The 16,973-nt window shown below is 50.5% G+C and overlaps 1 protein-coding gene across 1 annotated transcript in view; it reads right to left on the bottom strand.

Annotated features, from left to right (window-relative positions):
- LOC141082588 (uncharacterized) overlaps window positions 1-16,765 on the bottom strand; it is a 321,439-nt gene extending 304,674 nt beyond the window's left edge. Inside the window, exon 1 of the mRNA XM_073566570.1 lies at window positions 16,568-16,765. Coding sequence (XP_073422671.1) covers window positions 16,568-16,722 — 155 coding nt within the window. The 5' untranslated portion in view covers window positions 16,723-16,765. The remainder of the gene's footprint in view (window positions 1-16,567) is intronic.
- Between the last annotated feature and the right edge of the window lie 208 nt (window positions 16,766-16,973).

Below are 16,973 nucleotides of genomic sequence, written 5' to 3'. Positions count from 1 at the left end.
TGGAAGACCCATGACCTCTGAGGGAGACCCAGCTTTCTCACACTGGGCCCTACATTATGCTGCAAAATTTGTTGGTAGTCTTCAGACTTCATAATGCCATGCACACGGTCAAGCAGTCCAGTGCCAGAGGCAGTAAAGCAACCCCAAAACATCAGGGAACCTCCGCCATGTTTGATTGTAGGGACCATGTTTTATTCTTTGAATGTCTCTTTTTCTCTCCTGTAAACTCTATGTTGATGCCTTTGCCCAAAAAGCTCTACTTTTGTCTCATCTGACCAGAGAACATTCTCCCAAAACATTTTAGGCTTTTTCAGGTAAGTTTTGGCAAACTCCAGCCTGGCTTTTTTATGTCTCGGGGTAAGAAGTGGGGTTTTCCTGGGTCTCCTACCATATAGTCCCTTTTCATTCAGATGCTGACGGATAGTACGGGTTGACACTGTGGTACCCTCGGACTGCAGGGCAGCTTTAACTTGTTTGGATGTTAGTCGATGTTCTTTATCCAACATCCGCACAATCTTGCGTTGAAATCTCTTGTCAATTTTTCTTTTCCGTCCACATCTAGGGAGGTTAGCCACAGCGCCATGGGCTTTAAACTTCTTGATGACACTGCGCACGGTAGACACAGGAACATTCAGGTCTTTGGAGATGGACTTGTAGCCTTGAGATTGCTCATGCTTCCTCACAATTTGGTTTCTCAAGTCCTCAGACAGTTCTTTGGTCTTCTTTCTTTTCTCCATGCTCATTGTGGCACACACAAGGACACAGGACAGAGGTTGAGTCAACTTTAATCCATGTCAACTGGCTGCAAGTGTGATTTAGTTATTGCCAACACCTGTTAGGTGCCACAGGTAAGTTACAGGTGCTGTTAATTACACAAATTAGAGAAGCATCACATGATTTTTCAAACAGTGACAATACTTTTGTCCACCCTCTTATGTTTGGTGTGGAATTATATCCAATTTGGCTTTAGGACAATTCTTTTTGTGTTTTTTTATTTAAGACAAACTAAATGAAGATAATACCAAAGAATTTGTGTTTGCAATTATTTTCAGGAAGAAACTGAGTATTATCTGACAAAATTGCAGGGGTGTCAATACTTTTGGCAACAACTGTATGGGGTGTGTGTACATTGATGTGCGTGGACGGGTCTGCGGGGTGCGTGCGTCTATGGGTGCGTGCGTGCGTCTATGGGTGCGTGCGTGCGTGCGTGCGTCTATGGGTGCTTGCGCGCATCTGTGTGCACGGACGCGTGCGCGAGTCTGTGTGCACGGACGCGTGCGCGAGTCTGCGTGCGCGCGTCTGTGTGCACGGACGCGTGCGCGCGTCTGTGTGCACGGACGCGTGCGCGCGTCTGTGTATGGATATGTATCAGCAGGACATAGGAACGAAGTGGTAGGGGGAGGCTGACATGACTCAGGGAGGGCGGGACGACCAGGTACAGCTTAGAGGGGGGTATAAGATGAGACGAGGGATAAGAGTCTGGAGGAAGGGGATATGACATAGGATGAGGGGTGGGGCTAGGCAGACAAAAGGATTGAGCAGGGCTAGCGAAGCCCTTTCTGACCTCCGAAGGACTGGACAGCAGGACCCACCCCATCGAGAAGCCGTCCGTAGGACTCACCGGTATGGAGGAGCTGTTAGGGAAGCTTCAGCAGGCAGCCAGTTTGCATCCTCCAGGCTGGCTGGCTTCCATAAACAAAATCATAGGCACCAGCGGGGTTCCCATTAGGTCCCGGCGTTCAGCCCCCGGGAGAGCAGGAGCAGGGTCCCATAGTAGGCGGGCGGCAGGAGGGCGCAATGGGCTTAGGGCCTCAGTACAGCGGGGTCCATCGGGGGGCATTACAGAAGGGGAGGATTCACGCTCCGACAGGCAGGGAGCACAGCACAGTGGCTCCCCCGCAGAGCAGGCACCACATGACAGCGACCCCCCAGGAGCAAGAGATCGCAAGTGCAGCAGTCCCGGGACTTTACTGTGCGGTGGCGGCGCCGCTAGGAGCCGACGGAGCGGCGCCCCCCGCTGGGTTGAACGCACAGTGGCGCACCCCCACTACAACCCCACAGCACGAGGACCCCCCCCCGGCAGAGCAAGGCGCCAGTCACAGGCGCCGCCATCTTGTTTACGGGGTCTTTCAGAAACGCCCCCAGGAGATAGGCCGACCAGGGAGGTGCCTGATCAAATTTTGCATAGGGGAGGGCTGGCCATGGCAATGCCGGGGGAAAATGGTAGACCCCGGATACTCACCCGTATCACCAGGGCCCCACAAAGGCTGTCATTAGAAATGCCCGTTAGGTCACAGCGCCGCGCTAGAAGCCCCTCGGGGGAACAGCGGCGTCCGGTGGATAGGGGGACCAGCAGGCAGCGGCATACCAGGGAAGGCAACACGTTACCGGAACAATATCCGGTGTGGAGAGAAGGAGAAACCGGGCGGCCAAGTCTTCAATCAGCGGATACACGGCCTTTCAGGGCTTCCGAAACAAGCAGCACAGAACCCCGGTGGCATCCCGACCAGGACCAAACTGATGTGGAGGACAACGTGGAGGATTCCAGAATTGGGACGGCTGGAGGGACATCAACGCCCTGGCGGCCTGGTAATTATGGCTGTGTTTTGTTCGTCCATGGTAGTAGGCCCATCTAGCGGGGGTGGGGGTTTCTCTGGAAACACCAAGATAATACGCAATTCCTGACACACCGACCGCCAGTTCACCCAGCAATGAATTGATTACATTGCTAACAAGCACACAATATGCTTGACCGCTTAGAAGGGTCCGGCCCGGCACACCTTACGGCATGGACCAGTCCTTACACTCCGCAGAGGGGGGGCGCTAGTGAGAGAGAAAGTGCCATAGGGCAGTCCAAAACAATGCCGTCAGGGGAGGAGGAGAATAGTCGATCAGACGACAGGGCACGGGGGTTTACATTTGCTTTGCGGGGCCATTGGGCGCCCATCTTAAGAAGAGGTGAAGGATAGAATTTGGAAAGACGAGTATGTGGATATTTTCTCACTTTTGCCATTGGATAAGTTGAGTTCTGAGAGGTTAGAAAAAGGAGGGAATAAAAAGGATGAAAAGGAAGGCCGGCGAGGTCAGGTGATACCACACCTGTGTGGGGTGTGTATATGGGTGTGTATGTGTGTGTGTATATGGGGTGTGTGCATAGCAGTGCGTGCGTATGGATGCGTGCGTGCAGATGCGCGCGCGTGTGTGGATGCGTATATGGATGTGTGTGCGCGCGTGTACGGATGTGTGCGCGCGCACACATGCGTGCATGGGTGCGTATGGATGCATACGCGTGTATGTATGTGCGTGCGTGGATGTGTGCGACATTCTCAAAAGTCGAGTCGAACTAAATCGGCCAACTATAGGGAACAGTCGATTGTCCGACAGAAACAAGAAACTAAATGCAAGTCAATGGGGAAGCAAAGTCGGCAGGGAGTGTAGGACAGTAAACATGCCGGACGGCTTTTTTAACCCCTTTCTGACATCAGACGTACTATCCCATCCATGGGACCCGGGGCCCCTATGCCAATGGACGGGATAGTACGTCTAGCGCGATCAGCGGCACCCACATGGTGAGCGCCGCTGATCGCGGCCGGGTGTCAGCTGATTATCACAGCTGACACCCGGCACTGTGTCAGGGGCGGTCACGGACCGCCCCCGACACGTTAACCCCTTGCACACCGTGATTAAACACGATCGCGGTGTACCAGGGGTTAAAAGGAAGCATCGGCAGGGAGGGTGCTCCCTCCGTGCTTCACTGAGACCCCACAGCAGCGCAATGTGCAGCGCTGCTGCGGGGGGGCCCTTTCCCTGCAGGTCCCCAGATCCAAGATGGCGACGGAGACCTTCGGGGGGCCTGCAGGGAGCTGGCTTCCTCAGTGCCTGCAAAGCGCAGGCAAGGAGGAAACCTGAACACTGCCTGTGACAGATTGCTGATCTGTCACAGTGATCTGTGATGTGACAGATCAGCAATCTGTCACAGGACAGTGATGTCCCCTCTGGGAAAACCTAATAAGGTTAAAAAAAAAAGTAAAAATAATTTAAAAAAAAAAAAAAATCTCTAAGTAAATTAAAAAATATTCCCTAATAAATTCATTTTTTGGAAATAAAAAAATAATAAAAGTAGACAAAATTGTTATCGCCGCGTCCGTAACAACCTGCCCTATAAAACTGTCCCATTAGTTAACCCCTTTAGCGAACCCTTTAAAAAATAAAAAACGAAGCAAAAAATAATGATTTATTATCATACCGCCGAACAAAGTGCAATAACGCGCGATCAAAAAGACGCATATAAATATCCATGGTACCGCTGAAAACGTCATCTTGACCCGCAAAAAACGATCCGCCACACAGCATCAGAGAAAAAATAAAAAAGTTATAGCTCGCAGAATAAAGCGATGAAAAAATTATTTTTTATATAAAATTGTTTTTATTGCATAAAAGCGCCAAAACATAAAAAAATAACATAAATGAGGTATCGCTGTAACCGTACCGACCCGAAGAATAAAACCGCTTTATCAATTTTACCGCACGCAGAACGGTATAAACACACCCCCCAAAAGAAATTCATGAAACGCTGGTTTTTGTTCATTCTGCGTCCCAAAAATCAGAATAAAAAGCGATCAAAAGATGTCACGTGCCCGAACATGATACCAATAAAAACGTCAACTCATCCCGCAAAAAATAAGACCTCACATGACTCAGTGGGTAAAAATACGGAAAAATTATAGCTCTCAGTATGTGGTGATGCAAAAACTATTTTTACAAAAGCGTCTTTTAGCGTGTGACAGCTGCCAAAAATAAAAACCGCCATAAATAGTAAATCAAACCCCCCGTTATCACCCCCTTAGTTAGGGAAAAATAATAAAATTTAAAAAATGTATTTATTTCCATTTTCTCATTAGGGCTAGGGTTAAGGCTAGGGTTAGGGCTAGGGCTGAGATTACGGTTAGGGATGTGTTGGGGTTAGGGTTGGAGTTAGAATTGGGGGGTTTCCACTGTTTGGGCACATCAGGTGCTCTCCAAAATGCAACATGGCGTCTGATCTCAATTCCAGCCAATTCTGCGTTGAAAAAGTCAAATGGTGCTCCTTCCCTTCCAAGCTCTGCCATGCGTCCAAACAGTGTTTTACCCCAACATATGGGGTATCACCCTACTCAGGACAAATTGCAAAACAACTTTTGGGGTCCTATTTCTCCTGTTGCCCTTAGGAAAATAAAAAATTGGGGGCAAAAATATAATTTTTGTGGGGAAAAAATATGATTTTTTTATTTATTTTCACACCCGGGCATTATAAACTTAAGTGAAGCCCTTGGGGGTTCAAAGTGCTCACCACACATCTAGATAAGCTCCTTAGGGGGTCTAGTTTCCAAAATGGTGTCATTTGTGGGGGTTTCCACTGTTTAGGTACATGAGGGGCTCTCCAAAGGCAACATGACACCCGCAGACCATTCCATCAAAGTCTGCATTCCAAAACGTCACTACTTCCCTTCCGAGTCCCGACGTGAGCCCATACAGTAGTTTTCTCCCACATATGGGGTATCAGTGTACTCAGGACAAATTGGACAACTTTAGGGGTCCATTTTCTCCTGGTACCCTTGGGAAAATAAAATTGGGGACTAAATGATCATGTTTGTGGAAAAAATACGATTATTTTATTTTCACGCCCGGGCATTATAAACTTCTGTGAAGCACTGGGGGAGTTCAAAGTGCTCACCACACCTAGATAAGTTCCTCAGGGGGTCTAGTTTCCAAAATGGGGTCACTTCTGGGGGGATTCTGTTTAGGTACATCAGGGGCTTTCCAAACGCGACATTGTGTCCGATCTCAATTCCAGCCAAAAAAGTCAAATGGCGCTGCTCCCCTTCCAAGCTCTGCCATGCGCCCAAATAGTGATTTACCCCCACATATGGGTTATCACCGTACTCAGGACAAATTGCACAATAACTTTTAGGGTCCTGTAACCCTTGGGAAAGCAAGAATTAGGGGTGAAAAGATCATTTTTGTGGAAAAAATATAATTTTTTAATTGTACCGCTGTACATTATAAACTTCTGTGAAACCCTTGTGGGTTCAAAGTTCTCACCACATATCTAGATAAGTTCCTTGGGGGGTCTAGTTTCCAAAATGGGGTCACTTGTGGGGGGCTTCCACTGTTTAGGTACATCAGGGGCTCTCCAAACGTGACATGGCGTCCGATCAGAATTCCAGCCAATTTTGCATTGAAAAAGTCAAACGGCGCTCCTTCGCTTCTGAGCTCTGCCATGCGCCTTAACAGTGGTCCCCCCCCCCCCCCCCACATATCAGGTATCAGCGTACTCAGGACAAACTGCACAATAACTTTTCCAGTCCAATTTCTCCTTTTACCCTTGGTAAAATAAAAAAAATTAACCTGAATTATTTTTTTTGTGAAAAAAAGCTAAAAGTTCATTTTTTTTTTTTTTTTTTTTTTAAATATTCAAAAAATTCCTGTGAAGCACCTGAAGGGTTAATAAACTTCTTGAATGTGGTTTTGAGCACCTTGAGGGGTGCAGTTTTTAGAATGGTGTCACTTTTGGGTATTTTCTATCATATAGACCCCTCAAAGTGGCTTCAAATGTGATGTGGTCCTTAAAAATAAAATGTTGTTGTAAAAATGAGAATAGCTTAGTTACTCACCGATAACGGTGTTTCTCGGAACCCATGACAGCACCACGGAGAGAGGGGATCCGCCCTTCAAGGACAGGAACCTACAGATAAAAAGGGCGGTACCTCTCCTCCACCTTCAGTTGGTTACAGAGCATCAGAGGGTCTCCAGGTTAGTTACACAACAGAAATATATACACAATATTATAATACTGCTTATTTATCAAAGCACCGTGCCTAAACGGAAACTCTACTAACAGTAAAAATGTGCTCACCATACTCGTGAAGGGGAGGGGAATAAGCGGGTGTTGTCATGGGTTCCAAGAAACACCGTTATCGGTGAGTAACTAAGCTATTCTCTCTCACCCATGACAGCACCACGGAGAGAATTTCAGAGATTGGTATCTTAGGGAGGGACCACCGCCTGAAGGACCCTTCTCCCGAAGGTCAGGTCAGATGTAGAGGCTAGATCTAATCTATAGTGCCTAAAAAAGGTCGAAGGTGATGACCAGGTGGCCGCCTTACAGATTTGTTCTATTGATACCTCAGATCTTTCAGCCCATGAGGTCGCCATTGCCCTTGTGGAATGAGCTCTCAGCCCCTCTGGGATGGTATTCCCGCTGGATGAATATGCCAGGGCAATCGCATCCCTTATCCACCTTGCCAGGGTACTCTTGGATGCTTTGAGCCCCTTCCGAGGACCCTGGAAACACAGAAAGAGCCTTCCTTCCTACATTTTTTGGTGGCCTCTAAGTACTGTACTTGGCACCTTTTGACATCTAAAGTGTGGAATTTTTCTTCCTCATTTTTTGGATTTGGGCAGAAGGACGGAAGGACTAACTCTTGGGACCTGTGGAAATGTGATGATACTTTAGGTAGATAGGCCGGGTCAGGTTTTAGGATGACTATCCTCTAGAATTTTTGTAAAAGGAGGCCTTGCTGACAAGGCTTGAATATCGCTCACTCTTCGAGCTGATGTTAGTGCCACCAGAAGCACCGTTTTAAGTGATAGGATTTTTAGGGGTGCCGAGTGAATTGGTTCGAACGGCGGGCCTGTCAGTGTTGAAAGTACAAGATTCAGGTCCCATGACGTTAACCTTTGACTAGCTATTGGCCTAGATCTGGTTGCGGCTTTAATAAACCATGCTACCCAGGGGTCACCTGCCACATCATGGTTATAGAGGGCGCCTAACGCCGCTATTTGTACTTTTAATGTGTTGACCGCCAGACCCTGTTCTAGGCCCTTTTGTAGAAATTCTAGGATCTTATCAATCTGAACCCCGTCCTGAACCTTTGCCCTAGAAGTGGATAGAAATTTTTTCCATGTTCTGCAGTAAGCTCTCATGGTAACCGATTTTCTACTTTTTTGTAGTGTAGTTATTAGGTTCTCTGAAAATCCCCTGTCCCTCATCAGTGCCCTCTTAAATTCCATGCTGTTAAATGGAGGTTCGGTGCCTGAGGATGTAACACTGGGCCCTGCGATAGCAGGTCCGGGAGATCCGGTAGGATCCATGGGTCGGTTACTGAGAGCATTCTTAGCCAGGAAAACCAGGTTCTTTTGGGCCAGAAAGGGGCTATCAGTATCATTCTTGCCCCGTCCTCCCTGACTTTCTTTAGGACCTCTGGAATGAGCATTATTGGGGGAAAGGCATATGTTAGACTCTGTGTCCATGGGAGCATAAACGCATCCAGAGCTAGAGGATTCCCCCTGGGATCTAGGGAGCAGAAGGTGTCTACTGTTTTGTTTTTGAAATCGGCAAACAGATCTATGTCTGAGGTCCCCCACATTTTTACAATCTGCTGAAAAATGGACCACTTTAGTACCCATTCCCCCTGTCGTAATTGGGTGCGGCTCAGAAAGTCTGCCCTTTGATTCTCTGTACCCCGGATGTGTAGGGCTGTCAGAGATAGCAGGTTTGCCTCTGCCAGTTTGAGGATTTTGGCGGATGTGTCCATTAGGGCTTAGGACCTGGTTCCCCCCTGGTGATTTATATAGGCCACTGTGACTCAATTGTCCGAAAGAATGCGGACATGGCGATTCTGGAGCCGGGGTAGGAAGTGTGTCAGGGCATAGCCTACTGCTAGAAGCTCTTTTTGATTTGAGGAGGCTTTTAGTTCTTGATCTCCCCACACGTTCTGAGTCACCTCGTTGTTCATGTGTGCTTCCCATCCCGTGGGACTGGCATCCGTTGTCACTATGCGTGTTATCTTTGTTACCCAGGGGATCCCTTTGGACAGATTTTCCTGGTTTCCCCACCAAGCTAGGGAATGAATAGTTCTTGAATTTAGGGTAATACGACCCTCTAGGTGTCCCTCTATTGCTACCTGGTTGGCCAATACGTCCCACTGGAGATCTCTCGTGTGTAACTGAGCCCAATGAACTGCTGGCAGGCAGGCAGATAGGGAACCCAGCAGTGACATAGCCTTCCTTAGTGTTATAGAGGGATTTTGGATTGCTCTTGCTGTAATTTGAGCGATCTTTTTGTGGTCTGGGAGGCGACACTCCTGAATTTTTGAGTCTAGTGTTAGTCCCAAGAATTCTTGTACCCTGCTGGGCTCCAATCTTGATTTCTTTAGATTTAGAAGCCAGCCTAGGCCTTGTAGAGAGTGTTCATCACCTTGTCTCTCTGTTCCCTGCATTTTTGAGCCGAGCTGCCTGCTATTAGGAAATCGTCTAGATATGGGATTATTATGTCTTGTTCCCTTATATGAGCCATCATTTCCGCTACTATTTTGGTGAATACCCACGGGGCTATCGATATTCCGAACGGCAGGGCTCTGTACTGGAATTCTTTCACCTTGCCCTTTATTGAGACGGCTAACCTGAGATATTTTCTGGAGTCTTCGTGGATAGGGACGTGATAAATAGGCGTCGCTGAGATCTAACACCGTCATGTAGCAGTTTGGGAACAGGACTTTGGTGGTAGACTTGATCTACTCCATTTTGAAGCTCTGATACCTGACATTCGTTTAGCTTTTTCAGATTTATAATTGTACGAAAGGTGCCGTCCGGTTTGGTTACTAGAAAAAGAGGGGAGTAGAACCCTCTGCCCATATCCTGCAAGGGAACCTCCTGGAGGACTCCTTTTTTACTAGGCCTAGGACCTCGCTTTCTAGCGCTTCTTGTTCTCGCGTACTGGATCTCAGCGGTGTTGTTACATACTTTTGAGGCGGGAGAGAGAGAAAGTCTATTCTTAGGCCCTCATGGATTAGGTTTAGGCGGGAGAGAGAGAAAGTCTATTCTTAGGCCCTCATGGATTAGGTTTACTATCCATGGGTTGTTTGAAATTGTCCTCCAGGCTGGAAGGAAAAAAAGGTTAACCTTCCCCCCACCCTGGGCGTACTGTCACTTGGAGGGCTTTTTGTCTCGGGGAGAGTTATTAAAGAAGAAGCCTCTATATCTTCTTTTGTTATCCCACTTTTGTTCCCTCGGTGGTCTGCTCTGAAAAAACTTATTTCGAAAGGGCCTCTTAAATGCCGCTGGCCCTAAATTTGGGAATCATTTTTTCTTGTCTCCTGCTTTCTGGAGGATGGCATCTAACGTCTCCCCAAAAAGGAATTTCCCTTCACAGGGGATTGAGCATAGCTTCATTTTGGTCTGTAGGTCCCCTGGCCAACTTTTAAGCCATAGTGTCCTTCGAGCCGCGTTTGAAAGTGCTGCTGTTTTGGACGATATCCTGACTGAATCGGCCGATGAGTCCGCTAGGAATGCAGCCGCTCCCCTTATTACTGGGATAGAATCTAAGATCTTATCTCTTGGTGTCCCTTCCCACAGCTGTTTCTCAAGTTGGTCCACCCATATCATTAGGGCTCTTGAGGTGCATGTCGTCGCTATCGCTGGCCTGAGGTTACCGCCTGCCGACTCCCAAGCCCCCTTTAGAAAGGTATCCGCCTTTTTATCTAGGGGGTCCCTGAGGGTGCCCATTTCCTCAAAGGGAAGGGCGAATTTCTTTGAGGCATTAGCGACTGCTACATCGAGTTTCGGGGCTCTATCCCAAGACGTGGATGCCTCCTCCTCAAAGGGATATTTTTTTTTAAGGGAAGTGACTGTAGTATTTGTCCTATCTGGCTTGTCCCATTCTTTTTTGATTAGGCCCTTGACAATTTCGTTAAGCGGAAATACTCTCCGTCTTTTCTGGCCTAGTCCACCGAACATTATGTCCTGGACTGTTTTATCCGGCCTCGGGTCCAATACCCCCATGGTAGACCTTACAGCTTTTACTAGTTTGTCTACATCTTCTAGGGGAAAACAATGGCGCCCCCCTGTTTCCTCGTCTGAGGATGAGGAGCCTGATTCCGAGGTTTTAGACGTAATTTCTCCCGACGTGGAAGAGTCTGAATGGGAGGTTTCCACCGTGTCTTTCTTCCTCGTTTTATCCCTATGTTTAAGGGATTCGAGGGCACTCTGAACCTCTGATTTAATTGCGGCCCTTAGGTCGGATGCGAAATCCGGAGTCTCCTGACAAAGAATTTCTTTTGTGCAGGACTCACATAGTTTTTTCTCCCATGATACTGGTAGGGGTCTAGTGCAAGTGGGACATTCCCTGTTCTTTTTTGCCTTCTTTCCCTAATAAGGGAGAGGAATTGTATTACAAGGGTGAACATTCACGAAGATTACTTACCCCAAAAAGGTGCGCGGCTGCAGGTTCGGTTCGGGAGATGGAGTCAGGTCCTGTATAGGCTGATCTCCTGGTGGCGTTTTGCTCCTTGCCGCTGACGTACTACGCCACGTGGAGTGACAGCTGGAACGGCTCTCTTTTTGTCAGTGGTGGTGTTGGTGGTGATGCTGCTTCAGCTGCTGCCTGGCATGCTGCTCCTGTTGCTGGTCGCTATCCTCCATTATTAGGATCGCTTCCAGCCAGGAGTTTCTGCACCTCACCCTTTGTAAAATTGCCGCCCGCGTGACATCACCGCTCCCATCCTGCATCGTGCTGGTCGGGGAGCGCGCTCCTGCGCATGCGCCTGATTCCGGGACCCGGAAGCCGCTCCTCTACTTCCGGGGCAGCAGCCATCTTGGCACTCTCTGTACCATGGCGCTGCCCGCGCTTCACCGGGTCCCGATGAGCCCCAATCTCCTTTCCGGAGCGGCGACTCCGGCGTCTCCCCCCCCGCTCACCCGGCAGCCCGCATCAACCCCAGCGGTGGCGGTTTCGGGCACCGTTCCCGCCGCGACAGGGGCCTCCCCGCTGCCGATTACCGGACAGGCCGGCCCCGGACTCTCCTTGGATACGCAGGTACGCCGTACTGTGGGTCCCCCGTCAGGGACAGGAACCCAACTGAAAGCGGAGGAGAGGTACCGCCCTTTTTATCTGTAGGTTCCTGTCCCTGAAGGGCGGATCCCCTCTGTCCATGGTGCTGTCATGGGTGAGAGAAATCGCTGGTCAACTTTTAACCATTATAACTTCCTAACAAAAAAAAATTCTGGTTCCAAAATTGCGCTGGATGTAAAGTAAACATGTGGGAAATGTTACTTAAGTTTTTTGTGTGCCGTATCTCTGTGATTTAAGGGCATAAAAATTCAAAGTTGGAAAATTGCGAAATTTTCAAAATTTTCGCCAAATATCCGTTTTTTTCACAAATAAACGTAAGTTATATGAATGAAATTTTACCACTAACATGAAGTACAATATGTCACAAGAAAACAATGTCAGAATCACCGGTATCCATGGAAGCGTTTCAGAGTTATTACCTCATAAAGGGACAGTGGTCAGAATTGTAAAAATTGGCCCGGTCATGAACGTGCAAACCACCCATGGGAAGGGGTTAAACTGCACGAAATCTCTCTCTGCCCCTCCGGACATGTCAGCTCGTTGCCCACAGTGTACGTCCTTGCTCAGTGGCAGAGAAAAGTCACGTGCAAGCATTCTGGGAAATCCGACTTTGGCGCTCGTTTTGCCGACCGCATGGCCGACTTCATGCTGTGGTCGGTTTTCAGCTGGCGAAACCCGACTTTGCCATAAGTCGGCGACTTATGAATCTGGCAGACCCATTTCTCTCAACTCTAGTGTGGATGTGTGCGTATGGGTGCGTGCGTATGTATGTGCGTGTATATATGGGTGCGTGTGTGTGCGTGCCGATGTGTGGGCGCGTGCGCGTCTATACGGGTGCGTGTCTATGCACCTATGCATCCTGGCATCCCCAGTCAGCTATTACTCTCTGGTAGCAGCCCGCACAGGAGAGAAGCAAAACCTCTAAGGGTGTGTGCACACGCAGCGGATTCTGCTGCGGTTCCGCAGTGGATTTCGCCGCTGCGGATCCGCAGCAGTTTTTGCTGCGGTGTACAGTACACCATTATTCCCTATGAGAATAAAAAACCGCAGTGCAGACGGTACGGATTTTTCCACGCGGTTTTGAAACCGCAGAAATTGACATGCCATTTCTTTCTGCGGATTCCGCAGCGGTTTCCTATCTCCACCATTGTGGAGATGGTGAAACCGCAGGGCCAAACCGCAGGTCTTTTGACCTGCGGATTTTACAAAATCCGCGTGGCCAAATCCGCATCCCATTCCGCAGTGTGTGCACGTAGCCTAACATTCTGTATGGAAAAGGGGGATAAGCCTAACACCAATAACACCAAGCCAAGAAAGAGGCACAGTCACTGCGGCAGCCCCCCACACAGAATACTGCTCGTGGCGTAGCCCACTAATGTGGGACAGTCCCACAGAGTCCGGGACCATATAACGCCACCATAGTAACACTGCATGTGGTGCCCAAATAATAGTGCTCCGAGACATATATTATATTATAACCAGCCAGACAGTGCTGAGTGATGTCAGCGAATGGGCAGCACAGTACTGGGTCCCACCAAGGACTACATCTGCCCAGAGTTTTTGGGGGTTTCCTCTGGGTGCTCCGGTTTCCTTCCACATATGAGCAGGTTACTTGGATGTAACAGTGCGGACAGTGAGGAGATGGTGGACGTTAGCCAGCACCATCTAACTAGCACAAAAAGAAAAATCATTGTATAAGTGTATATAAGTAAGCACTATATGGCGGGTTACACTAACAGGGTCACTACAGTATATTATTGCACAGCACTATAACACCTATGACATGTTCTATCAGGCTCGAACTAGCCCATAGGGTAACAGGGGCCCCTGTGCAAATCAGGGCCCCCAACCTTACTGTATGGGCAGGACTTGTCATAATTCACTCTGTTCAGGAAAAAAAGCAGCATCTCATCATTCATTAACCAAACTGCCCAATTTATTATTATAAAGAGATATAGGTAAATTTGTTAACCATGGTCGTGTACTATTTGTATGCAGGTGAAAAGTGGGCCCCAAAGTCAATGTTACTAATGGGCCCTTGGCACCCCAGTCCGACACTGTGTCCTATTATATACACTGTTATGAATGATCTTATTTTCTAGCAGTTAAATGGCTGTTCATGCCTTTACGTGTTGACAGGTGTCACTCTCAGTACTAGGCCTGTCCCCATCAGTCTCCATAAGCTCCTGTGATCGCTACACTGGCCCTAGCGGGGGTCACCGGTATTTCCCGCTAGGCCCCAAGTCCTAGATATGCGAGTCACAAGATATATACACTGGCCATCGCCATACCATGAAGCACAGCCCCATCCCATACACCTGCAGTGGAAGCAATGGTCCACAGGAACTGTCCTCTGCTACAGCCGGACTGTCTACCAAGCCTGGAGCTGCTCACAGCCTTCGACTGGCACAGAGAAGAAATCTTCACAGTCCAGGCCCCTCTCCGGCATCTGACCGATATCTGAACCTTCCGTGGCTATATATTATAGATATATATACATACCAGTCACCCCACACACACACCCCAGTACGACCAGTCACCCCCCCCACACACACCCCAGTACGACCAGTCACCCCACACACACACACCCCAGTACGACCAGTCACCCCCCCCACACACACCCCAGTACGACCAGTCACCCCCCCACACACACCCCAGTACGACCAGTCACCCCCCCCACACCCACCCCAGTACGACCAGTCACCCCCCCCACACCCACCCCAGTACGACCAGTCACCCCCCCCACACCCACCCCAGTACGACCAGTCACCCCCCCACACACCCACACCACTATTACCAGTCACCCCCCCACACACCCACACCACTATTACCAGTCACCCCCCCCCCACTATTACCAGTCGCCCCAGTATTACCAGTCACCCCCCCACACCCCACTATTACCAGTCACCCCCCACACACCCCCACCCCACTATTACCAGTCACCCCCCCACACACCCACCCCACTATTACCAGTCACCCCCCCCCACTATTACCAGTCGCCCCAGTATTACCAGTCACCCCCCCACACCCCCACCCCACTATTACCAGTCACCCCCCCACACACACACCCACCCCACTATTACCAGTCACCCCCCCCACACACACCCACCCCACTATTACCAGTCACCCCCCCCCCACTATTACCAGTCGCCCCAGTATTACCAGTCACCCCCCACACACCCCCACCCCACTATTACCAGTCACCCCCCCACACACCCACCCCACTATTACCAGTCACCCCCCCACACACCCACCCCACTATTACCAGTCACCCCCCCCACACACCCACCCCACTATTACCAGTCACCCCCCCCCACTATTACCAGTCGCCCCACTATTACCAGTCACCCCCCCCCCCACACACACCCACCCCACTATTACCAGTCACCCCCCCCCCACACACACCCACCCCACTATTACCAGTCACCCCCCCCCCACACACACCCACCCCACTATTACCAGTCACCCCCCCCCCACACACACCCACCCCACTATTACCAGTCACCCCCCCCCCACACACACCCACCCCACTATTACCAGTCACCCCCCCCCCACACACACCCACCCCACTATTACCAGTCACCCCCCCCCCCACACACACCCACCCCACTATTACCAGTCACCCCCCCCCCACACACACCCACCCCACTATTACCAGTCACCCCCCCCCCCACACACACCCACCCCACTATTACCAGTCACCCCCCCCCCACACACACCCACCCCACTATTACCAGTCACCCCCCCCCCACACACACCCACCCCACTATTACCAGTCACCCCCCCCCCACACACACCCACCCCACTATTACCAGTCACCCCCCCCCCACACACACCCACCCCACTATTACCAGTCACCCCCCCCCCACACACACCCACCCCACTATTACCAGTCACCCCCCCCCCACACACACCCACCCCACTATTACCAGTCACCCCCCCCCCACACACACCCACCCCACTATTACCAGTCACCCCCCCCCCACACACACCCACCCCACTATTACCAGTCACCCCCCCCCCACACACACCCACCCCACTATTACCAGTCACCCCCCCCCCACACACACCCACCCCACTATTACCAGTCACCCCCCCCCCACACACACCCACCCCACTATTACCAGTCACCCCCCCCCACACACACCCACCCCACTATTACCAGTCACCCCCCCCCCACACACACACCCACCCCACTATTACCAGTCACCCCCCCCCCACACACACCCACCCCACTATTACCAGTCACCCCCCCCCACACACACCCACCCCACTATTACCAGTCACCCCCCCCCACACACACCCACCCCACTATTACCAGTCACCCCCCCCCACACACACCCACCCCACTATTACCAGTCACCCCCCCCCACACACACCCACCCCACTATTACCAGTCACCCCCCCACACACCCACACCACTATTACCAGTCACCCCCCCCACACACACCCACCCCACTATTACCAGTCACCCCCCCCACACACACCCACCCCACTATTACCAGTCGCCCCAGTATTACCAGTCACCCCCCCACACCCCACTATTACCAGTCACCCCACACACACCAGTATGACCAGTCGCCCCCTTCACTCCGCATTATATGAAACCACATTTCTCAGCACCCCATTGAGACAGTCTGTGAAGAAGCCATGCTGGTATCATTTCACCTCACTTACCCCTTGCTGCCCTTTTCTCGAGCATCTCCAGTGGCCACCACAGTCCGGGACCTCAGCAGGTTCATATCTGACACTCCTGTGCCGATTGTGAACCTCCCATTGAGTTGCGCTGCTGATAATCTTGTCAGCTCGACCGTTACTCTCCTCAGCATCATGGCGGCTTCTCTACACTACTCAGCCCTCCTGCTCGGAACTCGGCGTCTGACGTCATGCGGACTACAGGCGGGAAGCCGTCACGTGACCCGGCCCTGGGACGCGGTAGCGGGAAAGTCCAGGGTTACCATGGAAATGGGGCCTAGTGGAATGTTGCGGTCTAGAGCCTGCTCTTCCTCCGACCACTCAGGCTGCTGGCATGGCGGATTCATGCATTATATTCATATGCTAGAATAACGGTTTCAGTACTTGT

Source organism: Dendrobates tinctorius, unplaced genomic scaffold (genome assembly GCF_039654945.1).
Source record: "Dendrobates tinctorius isolate UK_male_01 unplaced genomic scaffold, ASM3965494v1 ptg000018l, whole genome shotgun sequence".
NCBI classification, from domain to species: Eukaryota; Metazoa; Chordata; class Amphibia; order Anura; family Dendrobatidae; genus Dendrobates; species Dendrobates tinctorius.
The sequence above is the reverse complement of the archived record's forward strand: the minus strand, read 5'-3'. Positions and strand labels throughout refer to the sequence as shown.